The sequence below is a fragment of the Chanodichthys erythropterus genome, chromosome 3, assembly GCF_024489055.1.
Source record: "Chanodichthys erythropterus isolate Z2021 chromosome 3, ASM2448905v1, whole genome shotgun sequence".
Lineage (NCBI taxonomy): Eukaryota > Metazoa > Chordata > Actinopteri > Cypriniformes > Xenocyprididae > Chanodichthys > Chanodichthys erythropterus.
The window spans coordinates 33,410,219-33,423,260 of NC_090223.1; the positions used below are offsets into that span (position 1 = coordinate 33,410,219).

Consider the following 13,042-nt stretch of genomic DNA (forward strand, 5'->3'; position numbering starts at 1 on the left):
AGCTTAAATAATCGATACCTCAGTGGTCTCTTTGACCGGCTCTGTGTCTTCGTTGCGCTCGGGGAACTACACCGACTTTACTGGCAGCCCCCGGTCTTTCGGCCTTCCGACCACGCAGACGCCCGTATCTACGCCTACCCACAACCCCCTGCGCACTCTTCCTCTACGCCACAGAACCCAGAAGCGAAAGAAACCAAAATGAAAGACGAAAGGCAATGTCAACGAAAGCATAAACCACTGGACGACTCTAGTCACTTACACTCTTACAAAATATGATAACCCCGAAGTGACTTGAATATTTATCGTACATAACTCATTTACATGATAAAGCCCTAACAATTTGTATCTTATTATTTTTTTCTTCTTTTTAAAATCTAGCAGCTCTCTAGATCACCACAGAAACCTCTACAGCCAACAATCTATGTAATCTTTAGAAATTAAAAACCCACAATATTAAAATACACAGCACAAAATATCTGAGGTATAAGATGAAAAATATCCGTTTTTGTCTTCTCTCTCTTAAGAGATGCTAAAATGATGCACTACTGCATGTATTGCAATACCCAGGCCTCTGAATTACTCCTCCTTTACCCCCACAGGAAGATTCTCAATAGGTTTTGAAAGGTTTTTTTTTTTTTTTCTTTTAGTATGGCGCGAAACGACTGTATCCACCTCGGTATATACTAGCCTGCAAAGAAGAAAGAACGAGACCCACATCATCGGCGTGGCTTCTGGTCTTGGCGTCAGTCAAGGGAGCGAAAGCATTCTGGAAGAGAAGCCATGGGTTTGGACATGTTTAATTGACACAGCTCAGCAGGGACCTCCGCTAGCATTCAGGCCATTTACCGTACATACCCCCCGGACGAAACCAATCACGTTCCATCATGCAGCAAGCACACCAACACACCTCATGCCAGGAGAGATGCATTTAGCTACTTAAAAACGCGAAAGGGGTGAAAGAATACATGAGATAACAGAGAAATTAAAAAAAAGAGCAACAACAAATGTAGAGTTTCATACGCTGCAAAAATCATTTTCTTAACCTGTATTTTTCTCTTATGTTCAGGCAAAAATCTGTAAAACAAGATAAATTAACAAAAACAAAACTGAATAATATATATCTGACAAACGTTTAGTAAAAAAGTAAAAATAAATATAGGTGTGGTCACATTTAGCAAAATTTCTGCAAAGATTTGCAGGCAAAAAAAAAAAAAAAAAAAAAGGAAAATAGTTTTTTTGGTAATAGTGTAAACGTATATCAGAGCTGATATAGCCTCGTGGGGAGCACTCCAATATCAGGTGACCTGAGGTCGAGTCCCAGCTTTTGATAATTTACCGAACCCGTCCCCCTCTTTTTCCTGTCCACTCTTCACGGTGCTATATAATGGAAAAAAAAAAACCTTCCAAAAAAAAAAAAAAAGCTCACACAGAAGTCAATTTCAAAACAAGCAGCATTCTATTAGTCAATGTGGTGAATTTGTGTGACCATCTGAATTGCGAAATTTGTGTGTGGAACTTTTTTGCCCTAACGTGAAATTCCCAATCCTGTGGATTCCTGTTGAAATTACTAGATTTTGCCTGCAAAAATTCGCTTAGCAATGGTAAATGTGACCACACCTTTAAAGAGGTTAGTTCAACCAAGAATAAAAATTCTGTCATTAATTACTCACTCTCATGTCGTTTCACACCCGTAAGACTCACGTTCATCTTTGGAACACAAATGAAGATATTTTTAATGAAATCTGAGAGCTTTCTGTGCCTCAATGGCAGTCGAAGCACCGACCACTTTGGCACTTCAAGATCGTAACCATAGTAATCCATATGAATTGAGCGGTTTAGTAAATTTTTTTTGAAGACACTCGATCACTTTATATGATGAACAGATTGAATTTAGGCTTTTATTCGCATAGAAACATAGATCACCGAACATAAACAGAAGCTAAACCATATAGGCTTTGACGCCAGAACAAACCTCATTGGTAACACATGAAAAATGAACCTCTTTGGTTCTTGCATGCCAAGCAATCATGCTTGAGCTTCTGTTTACCACAACTGATGTGTGAGTTGAATGTTTATAGAGTGCCCCAGGGATAACATGTTTTTGTAGGCCAACCCGGAAGTTAGCGGCGCACGGGTTCCCTCGATCGAAAGCCTATGCATTTTTCCCATAGACTTTTGGAAAATCACAGAAAATAAGCTCTGTGTTTAACAAAGGGTTATGACACTTACATGTTTTGTCTATCAAGATATTCTTTACAAGTGAACCCAACATTTATAGATTTTTATAGACTTCCAAAGGAAGTAGTCCCTTTTAGCAATTTGTTAGCAACCGCCGATTTTAAGACACAGTAAAAGTTTAAAAAATCACAAGTGGGTTATAACTGGTGTGTTTTATGTCATAGATCAAAATGTGAAAGTATTTAGAGGCTTTGTTAACCACAGACCTTATTTCAGGCGATTTACCAAAAACCCATTAAAAAAACCCACAGACTTGACGCCGTTAGAACCGGAAGTCCTAAAATGCTAACTTGGTTCCGGGTTTTGCCTACAAAAATGCGTCATCCCTGAGGCACTCTATATGTGAATAAAAGCCTAAATTCAAACTGTTCATCATATAAAGCGATCGAGTCTCTTCAGAAAATTTGGACTAAACTGGTCAATACATGTGGATTAGTTTTACGATCTCTTTATGAACTTTTTGAAGCGTCAAAGTGGTAGTTGCATAGCTGTCAACGGAGGGACAGAAATCACTGAGATTTCATCAAAATGATCTTTATTTGTGTTCCGAAGATGAACGAAAGTCTTATTAATGACAGAATTTTTATTTTTGAGTGAACAAACACTTTAACTTACACTAAAGTTTTAAACATATTTACTGGAAGGCTAGACAAAAATAAGATTAAGAAGTTGATCTTTGCAGTGAGCGTTTTGTATGCAACATGGACGTTTTGCAATCAAAAGCAGTCCACGTACAAACAAGTCGCACATCACAGTGGGCGTCCGGTCTTCCTCGTACTCTTTCATCAAGCCGTCTCTCCTCTGCTCGCTCCCTCTTTTAGCTGTTGCTACAGCACCACTTAGGTGATGGATTTAATTATCAAAATGACTAATTATTCCATTAAGGGGAGCGCACGGCTAGGTGATATTCACAAAATTAGAAATATAATAACTAACATGCACTACACTGCCAAGAAATTAAGACATTTATCACGTTTACTGGGAGGATTAATGTGGCATTTCAGCTGCCGTTAGCACAAGAGACAAATTCAATTAAGTTTAAGTGAGAAGATGTCAGCAGTGCTAAAATCCATGCAGAAGGAAAAGGTGGGAAGAAAAGGGAAAAGAATGAGTGTACATGACAAGCGTGCACAGAGAAAAGAGCAAGGAAGGGATAAATAAAGGGGTAATGAGGAAAGAAAAAAAAAGAGAGAGGAAGCAAGGAGGAAGAGAGAGGTAGAGATGAAAATTCACACTCACCATGGCACCAACGCTGTATGTGGCTGCTGGAGCAAGTGCGTGGTTGTAGGGGTCGGCAGCATAAACTCGTCCGTAACTGTGGAAACACGGAGAGACGGTCAGATCGTGCTGTCAAGTTTAAAATCACTCCATTTCTATGCAAACACAAATGTCATACAGTCATTTGTACAACACCACGGACTGAAGCAACTATGTATGGTGATGATTTCAGAGTGTTTTGGAAAATGACAATCAAATGAAGTCAGAGAGGAGAAGATCACATGGCTCTTGCAGTCATGCTGCACAGGGCAGAGGAAGACATCACTGTTTGAAAGTTGAAGGGAAAGTTGTGCAAGACATCATTAGATGCTCTGCTCATTCTTATTCTGTGATTATGGGATGGCAGCGCTTACGGCAACATCCGTTTGTACATACAAGCTTTGGCAAATCGGTACCAAGAGGAATTTGCTTGTTTTTTCTACTTCAATACACTTGCACAGAAACCCTTCAATTTTTTAGTAGTTTAATTTAGGCATATTGATCAAAAAGGCAAAAAAATAACACTACAGGAGAAAAAACCCCAAAAGAAAACAAAAAACAAACAGACCAGAGATCAATGATTTACAGTACTTGCCCCTAAAAACTAAACAAAACATCTGTTCATTATTCTCATTCAGGGCTGACTTGATGAAAATGTTGCAGGATGTTAAATGTGAGCTCAATATACTTTTCCAGTGTCTTTTATCCTGAGACCTCACGTTGTTCTCCCCTAAGTTCGAGCAGACTTTAACATATCTGTATTTAAAGGATTAGTTCACTTCAGAATTGAAATTTCCTGATAATTTACTCTCATGTCATCCAAAATGTCCATGTCTTTCTTCTTCAGTTGAACAGAAATTAAGGTTTGTGAAAACATTTCTCCACATCAGCATAGGTCTCTTCAACAGGGTTCAATGGGTTGAAGGTACAAATTGCAGTTTAAATGCAGCTTCAAAGGGCTCTACACGATATCAGACGAGGAATAAGTGTCTTGTCTAGTGAAATTATGTAATTTTCAAATAAATAAATAAATAAATAAATAAATATATATATATATATATATATATATATGCGTCAGTATTTTCACCCCCCAAAAAAGGTTTTAAGCCAGTTATTTATATCTTTTGCTGTAGTGTGTCAGCAGGAAATATCCGTTCACATTTCCAAACATTCATTTTGCCATTAATTGTAATAATCCAGTGAGATTTTTGAATACACAATAAGACAGCCGGTGCTCCACATGGAGATCTGATCTCACCATCATCAAATCCGTCTGTGATTACATGAAGAAACAGATGAAACTGAGACAAACCAAATCCAGGAGAACTGTGACCGTGTCAAGTGTACCTGGACAAGAGCTGTTTTAAATGCAAAGGGTGGTCACACAAAATATTGTTTTGATTTAGTTAATATAAGTTAACTGATAAATAAAATCTATTTATAACAGTATTATTTAAAAACATCCACACTTTACAGCATTTTTACACAAGTGCCTAAAACTCTTCACAGTACTGTGTCTTTGCAGGCAGGTTTCTTCAAGCATCTTAGAGACATGGCCACAGTTCTCCTGGATTTAGTTTGTCTCAGTTTCATCATGTAATCACAGACAGATTCGACGATGGTGAGATCAGGTCACTGTGTGGAGCACCGGCTGTTGTCAGACTCCTTGTGTATTCAAAAATCTCACTGGATTATTACTGGATTATACTTTTTAACCACAAATGCTTGTCTTCGATCCGTCACGCATTACGTAATCACAGTGGAAAGGTCATGTGTGACATAGGTGGAAGTACCGCAGTAGGGCGGAAAACTCCATCCCATTTTCTCCTCCAACTTCAAAATTGTCCAACATCATTGTTTTACCTTTTTTTGGGGGGAAAAAAATAAAAAACATTTGACTTAGTTTTTGCACGTTCGCTTTGTAAACACTTGCTCGGTACTTCCGCCTACGTAATGCGTGACCTTTCCAACGTGATTGCGCAGTGCAAGACGAGCATTTGTGGTTAAAAAGTTTATACTTTTTAGAAAATGGCAGATGATTTCAATAGATAAGATCCTTATTCCTTGGCTGGGATTGTGTAGAGTCCTTTGAAACTGCAATTTGGACCTTCAACCCGTTGGTAACTGTTAAAGTCTGCTATATGGAGAGAAATCCTGGAATGTTTTCCTGAAAAACCTTAATTTCTTTTCAACTGAAGAAAGAAAGACATAAACATCTTGGATGACATGGGGGTGAGTAAATTACGAGGAAAATTTAATTCTGAAGTGAACTAATCCTTTTAAACAACCTGGAATATCTGCTGCTTCGAGCCTTGTGATGATTGCATGGTGTTTTTGGACCAAATCAAGAGCCAATCAGAAGGCAGAGAAATGAGGCAATTTACATATCCCGCCACTCCTGGCGATTAAGAAGTTAATCCACTGCAAATTAGTACAGACATTGTTATTCACTACACAGTCGCTCTGTCTTCATATTTCAATGCGCGGCCAAGTATTTTGTTTGACCTGCGTTATCTGTGTTTACAGGGGTTAGTTTTAATGAGTATGCAGTGCAGTGATCAAACCAGGGCTGCCTATGCTCTTCAGGAGCTAAGATTGAAAAGGTGACCCTCAGGATATAGCACCTGGTGAATTATTCCTCAAGTATTAAGTAAGAAAAAAAAAAAAAACACTGATTGGATGAGTCACCTGAAATGCAAGAATCTGTGGTTTTTAATTGCTGTTTGAAGGACACTGTTGGTGTTTTCAACTGTTTTTTTCTAGCAATGCCTGCTGGAAACGCACTACAAATTTAAGCTTCAGCTCGTCCTTGTGACTATCGTTTTTTTCCCTTCCACAATTCGTTATAGTAGACTCCTCCTGCCGCCCATTGAGACAGTCTGAAGGCAAACACCTCCCCCCTCCCCTGATTTATGAGACTGGTAAGCTCTATGTTTGTTAATGAACACCAGTGACTCTAACATACAACTAAATTAGATCTGGGCCCTGAGATACAGGTTAATAAATCTCAGATGGCTGGGATATATCTGCATTATTGACTAGATGCTCATTATTTTGGAAAATGTGTGCTCCAGCAGCGCCATTCCTCTAAATGTATTGACTTTTCCCACCAGGAGACCGCACGGACAGCTCATTTCTATGATTTCTTTAAACAATGCCGGGCTGTACTTTAGGGGCTCTAATGCGAGTTGCTCCTTACGTGGATCCTCCCCGCTTTTCTTACTTACTGATTACGCTGGTTTGCGAATGCACAGCCTTCGGTGTTATCAGCAATTATTGAACTGGGACAATTAGACCATAATTTGCAAGTTTTTCAGAGTCCAAATTACACATTCCAATTGTGTTTTACAGAAAACAGCTGATGTCTTCAAGAAAGTGCCTTCTGCTAAATTACAGCCTTGTTAGCATATTCATTTTCCCTGGTTGAGGCGGGAAAAAAAAGGAAAAGAAGAAAGGCAAGGGGAAAAAAGGGCTGTCATAAAATCAATGTGTGGATGGACAAGTCCATTTTCCTTTCGGTATACCGCAACTCTAACCAGTAACAATCACACTAGTGTCATTCCCAAGATCTAGCCACCTATAGCCAATGTGCAAGACACCATATACTACATGAGCAACCTTGATACCACAATGACAACATCACCAGCACTACACGCCTGTAAAACAAAAACACAAACAAACCAACCCCAAAAAAAAAGAAGAAAAAAAAAGCTCCCTCTCGCACACACACACACGCACACACACACACACGCACACATATACGTATCTAATGGAGGAGGAGGGTGATGGTGGAGAACTCAAAGGAACGATGGAACACAAGGAAGATTGAGACAGAAAAAAAAAGGAAAATCACAGATTTCAAGCTTGTGACAAGCGTGTTCATTTCACTCTTCAAGGAACACATGCCTCTTCCAAGCAATGCCATGGGAGAGAGAAACAGAAGACGAGAACTATGAATGCGATGCCTTCCAGCTATCCTCATGCAGTACTCCAAAACTACTCCACTCGTCCAAAAAAGAGCATTCAAGAGAAACGTAGTAAGAAAAAAACGTAACATCTACTAATCAAAGGGGGCAGAAATAAGGAGACAGCCAGGCAATAGAAGCACTCACTGTCAGGGTGCATTAAAAAAGGGGGTATATGCTCGCTCCCTCATGGGTGCATAGAGAAAGTGAGGGTGATTTGGTATTCATTTATATTTATTTATTTTACCTGAGGAGGTGTTACAAGAAATTTCATCTGCTGCAACGAAGACGAAATGATTTCTGCAAGAGAAGATAAAATTTACAATACCGCCTGCTGACTGGCTGGATGGACGAAAGGTGGGTGGGTGGGTAGGGGGGAATAGGGATTGGAAAGGGGAGGGGATAGGGGAGAGATGGAGAGGGTGCTTGGCATAAATGGGTTTTAGTTCACAAGCAAAAAGCTCTCTGTGTGCGGCCCTGCACGCCGCACGGGTATCAACATGGAGGAAGAGCATGCTGGGGAGGATTGGAGATGCAAATGCGGGAATAAAGAAGAGGGGTAAAAAAAGACATATACAGTATATCAGAGATGAGACTAAATCATAACCTCGGACGGGGGCCGATTCAATAGAAACTGCAGCTGTGCATGAGACGCTTTGATTTAGCCGTTCTAAACGTCCTCTGCTGTGTAAACCCCCTCCCTCCATCACTATTGTTCTGTAAAAGTCAAGGAACTGCATTCACAGCATTACTGAATAGCGCTGGGGTGGCCTTGAACGGTCACATAAAAGCTGGTCGTCAAGCCCGTTAGAAACACCTGAGACTGCGACCATTATACACAGATGATATTGGAAATCAAAGAGGATAATATTATACATCAAAGTGCTTATGTCATACACTGTAAACTCTTCTTGAGAGTGAGACAAGAAGAGAAAGAAAAGAAAAACTACCTTTATATTCTGTATTCTGTACAGATTTATGTGAGATATATGTCAAAGTAACTAGGTGCACTCAAAGAAATAAATAGCACACTTTCAGAAATATTTAGTTTTGTTTTTTTTGTTTTTTTTTAAGAAATTCATACTTTTATTAAGCAAAAACTCAGTAAAGACATTTATAATGTTACAAAAGATTTCTATTTTAAATAAATTGCTGTTATTTTTAACTTTTATCAAAGAATACTGGAAAACATATCATGGTTTCCACAAAAATATGAAGCAGCACAACTGTTTTCAACACTGGTAATAAGAAGAAATGTTTCTTGAGCATCAGATCAGCGTATTAGAATGATTTCTGAAGGACCATGTGACACTTTTTTTAATTAAATAAATGCTGAGCATAAGAGACTTCTTTCAAAAACATTAAAAATCATTTTATTTACAATCGTAAATTACATTTACTTCCTTAATGCATGTTCCTGGTCGTCTTGTGAACGAAAAAAATAATGTTTATTTTTCATAATTTTTAATGAGACTGTAATAACAAGCTCTTCTTCTGAAATAACTTTCTTGCTGAAGTCACTCAAATTCAGTTTAGACATTAAACAACAACAACAACAACAAAAAACTTGTGTGGTTCAATTGATTCTCAATAGAAATAAGCAAATCTCGCCCTACATTTTTCTTTTTTTTTTTTTGTTAAATATAAATTTTGATCCTAAATATTTGGATTATGGAAGAAAATTGTATTACAAATGGCAATTCATGCTAACTTTAAAATTACATACAATAAAATCAATTAAAAATGCTATTTTTGTGTGTGTGTGACCATTCAACATCATCCCAGCACTATTCAGTAATGCTGTGAATGCAGTTAATTCAACTGTAAGTGCCACTAGGTGTCACTAAGTTCAATACGACTGCCATATAACCAAATACACACTAATAAACAATACAATAAATAAATAAAAAAATAAAAAAATAAAAAAATAGCGAGTGCACCTTTAATCTTGTTAATTGTGAACTACTGTATATATTTAGATTACTTTTAATCAACATTTACCATTTACAGATTTAAGTCAGAAGAAACATGCAGCATACAGGACTAGGGAAGCCCTGTTATAAATAAATAAATAAATAAATAAATAAATAAATAAATAAATAAATAAATAAATAAATAAATAAATAAATATTCTTTAAAGGCAAACAGGATGTGGATAAATGGTGCATTCTGGGTAAACAAACATGACTAGCATGAGCCATATCATTGGTTGCATTACACAGGCTTCATGAGTCATTGCACAGGTGTGACAAATGATGTGTCATGGCTTGATCTCACGTCTAATTAGAGACATTGGCCGCCATATTGCCAGGCCCATTTTTAATTGCCGCTTGGAGCTATATTTAATAACCAAATGAATCATTCATTCCCGCTAAGCATTCAGATTGAATCGGCCCTCTTAATCATGTTAGGGGGCTTGTTTTGAATACAATGTTCTATTCGGCATGACAGTATTGACTGTCCCAACACACACACACACACTTGGGAGTAAAGCTCAATGCAGACATGCATTTGAACACATGCATTAAATGGTGCACTTTCTGTAAGTCATAGTGCCTCACAAAATTAGATATGTATTGGCTTCTGATATGACCATTCCATTCATACACATTAAAGACTACACATGCACTTCATGAAGACGCTAAAGTCGCAAGCACTGCATATAAGCAGTAGTACACTAGACTACACTGTATAATATTTTAACTGGTATTTATTCCTACAATTTAATATTCAACACTAATAAGACACATTCAATTCACAGAGCTTCATCTCTTTCAATCAGTGGTCCAGTCCAGGTAAAATGCAGACATTTGGCCAACACATTCAGGGGTGTAACGCACTTGAGTGTTTGTACTTCATTCATAAAATTAAGTATAATTTCGGGAAATGTGTACTTTGTCTGAAACTAAATATTTGTAATTTTACTCAATAACATTTCTAATGAAAACATTATACTTTTTAGTTGAAGTATAAAGTACATATTTCAAAAGCGTAAATCTATTTTCATATTAAAAAGTGGTCACACTCCAACTCTCACTATGGACAAACTATTAACTACAACTTTTGCCTCAATAAACTTATTACTGCTTATTTATACTTAGTAAGGTAGTTGTTAAGTTTAGGTATTGGGTATATTCAGGGATGTAGAATATGTTCATGCAGAATAAGGCATTACTATGTGCTTTATAAGTACTAATAAACAGTCAATATCCTAGTAATATGCATGCTAATAAGCAACTAGTTAATAGTGAGAATTGGACCCTAAACTAAAGTGTTACCAAAAAAGTACACTACCATTTAAAAGATTGGGGTCCATAAGATTTTTAACATTTTTAAAGGAAGTTTCTTCTGCTCAACAAATCTGCCTTTATTTGATCAAAACAGTAATATTGTGAAACAATGTTAGAATTTAATTTTAAATTAGATTTTTCCGCATCATTTCTCCAGTCTTCAGTGTCATATGATCCTCAAGAAATCATTGTAATTTGATGATTTGCTGCTCAAGAAACATGTCTATTTATTATCATCAGTGTTTTTGTGGAAACCATGATATGTTTCAGGATTCTCTGATGAATAAAAAAGTTCAAAAGAACAGTGTTTCTTTGAAAAAGAAATCTTGTAACATTATGTCTCGACTCTTTACCATCATTTTTGAAACATTTAATGCATAATAATGCAAAAAGAACGAATTTCTTTCAATTTTTTTTTTTAAATGGTACAGTGTATATTTTTGTTGGCCTTCCTGAACTAACAAGTCAAATGATCTTCCTTTGAATTTTTATATAAAATGTAATTTGCTCACGTAACTGTATTCATCATATATTCATCCTTGAAGAGACATCAACATAATCCAAAGCAAAGCAAAGCTTTTTTTAATTACATCATAACCATTCTTAATGACAAACACTTAAGGCTTTGCATAACTACATTCAAGTGTCAACAATTTCTAAGGAAAAAAAGTTGACTTTTTACTTAGAAATACTTTCACTCAAGTATATTTTTAGCGTAATACATTTTTTAATTGTGCGAAATCCCACACTGTCACTTCAGTATAATTACTCCGAGCTTTTTACACCCCTGAGCATGCCTGGTATGTGTTAGCAGCATAATTTGCTAATAAACTGAATGAATGGCCTTTGATACAAGAGTTTAAAGAGTTGCCTTAGCTTCCTGCACAGCTGTTACCCCTGAGGGTTTCAGCTCAGTACAGAGAAACACGCTCAACGGGCCACCTCAACCTTTCCCGAACAAGCGTCGCGGAGACAGAGGTCAGCTGATGCTAGCATGGAGGGTTGTAGGAAACAAGGCTACCGTGTACTCCTGACCCACGTGTCCCCGGCCCGCAGCTGTTCAGACTGGACCAGCCAAGCCTTGAGCGGCAACTTCAGAGAGAAAAGCTGCCCTGACCCAGGCTCCGCCTCCAAGCAGCACCTCCAGATCTGAGGTTGACCCTGGACATCTCTGACAGAGAGTGAGCGAAGCTCTGACAAAGAGCAGGAACCAGATGCGGTGGATAGCGGTTAATGAAACCGACGGCAGGACGGCAGGGTGTCAGAGTGCCCCACTTTGTTAAGATAAAGCTTTCGGGGTATTGATATCCACCACCGTGGAAGGAAAGAGATCAACTGCAGTCAAAACACTCGCAGGATTAGCGGAGATCAGAGATGATATCTTTCACACGGGGTGGTAACATCTAACAGCGCTGAGAGGTTATTTTAATGGAGGCAGACTGAACAATTAAACTCCAACTGTCTAAAAACGTTACTCATTGAGGAATGAATAATTTATTCTTTATGAGGGAAGAGAGATTATAAGTCATTTACTTGGCAAATGAATAATTCAATCGTTTTAAATCCGAAAAATGTAAAAAATGTATGACTTCTCAATAACAATCATTTATAATTTCCATTATTAAAGACTAGTCTTATGCAAACTAATTTACCTGGAATTTGTATCGGAAACCTAATTAGTATGTTGGGCTGCGGTTTCAATTTCCCAAAGCTGCTATTATTCTCAAAATGTGTCTAAAGGTAAACAAAATAATTCAAATGTTATTGAGAGGCCTCTTCATTTGCATAATCAATCAAGCCAGTTTCTGCAGAGAGCTAAACAACATTAAGGAAACTTTCTGAATTTAATCAGTTCGAGCATTAGCATTAGCTCTGCCCACTGGCAAAGCAATGACTATGTCTACTAGTAGAACTACATTTTTAATACAAACTGAACCACGGGCAATTTTAGGGGGTTCACAGAACATAATAAAAGAGAAACTAAGATCTGCATTACTGACAAAACACTTAAAGCAAAGCTGAAAGTCACCATTCAAGTCTAGTGCAGGACGAGCTGTGCACAGATGTCTGATACTGTCTGATACTTACCCTAAGTATGAGCAATAGTAATACTGATGCTTAGCTTAGTCAGCAGCACCACAAAAAAAAAACAAAAAAAAATCACAACGGTTTATTTATTTATTTACAAATAAATGGATCAGAATCCATGTTAAATAAAAATAGAAATGATGAAGATATGGTCTAAAAATCCAAGGTAGGAAAACTTCATACATTTACATTTATTAAAGTATT

The 13,042-nt window shown here is 37.4% G+C and overlaps 1 protein-coding gene across 6 annotated transcripts in view; it reads right to left on the reverse strand.

Annotated features, from left to right (window-relative positions):
• Positions 1 to 508: 508 nt before the first annotated feature.
• The window catches only part of rbfox1 (RNA binding fox-1 homolog 1), a 132,644-nt gene continuing 120,110 nt past the window's right edge, over positions 509 to 13,042 (reverse strand). For 4 of the 6 annotated variants that reach the window (XM_067374024.1, XM_067374032.1, XM_067374050.1 and 1 more), the window contains 2 exons: positions 3,478 to 3,553; positions 509 to 766 (listed from right to left, as the gene is read on the reverse strand). In XM_067374024.1, the coding sequence (XP_067230125.1) occupies positions 644 to 766; positions 3,478 to 3,553 (199 nt within the window). In that variant the 3' untranslated portion in view covers positions 509 to 643. The remainder of the gene's footprint in view (positions 767 to 3,477; positions 3,554 to 13,042) is intronic. The other 2 variants (XM_067374068.1, XM_067374059.1) reach the window with 1 other exon arrangement.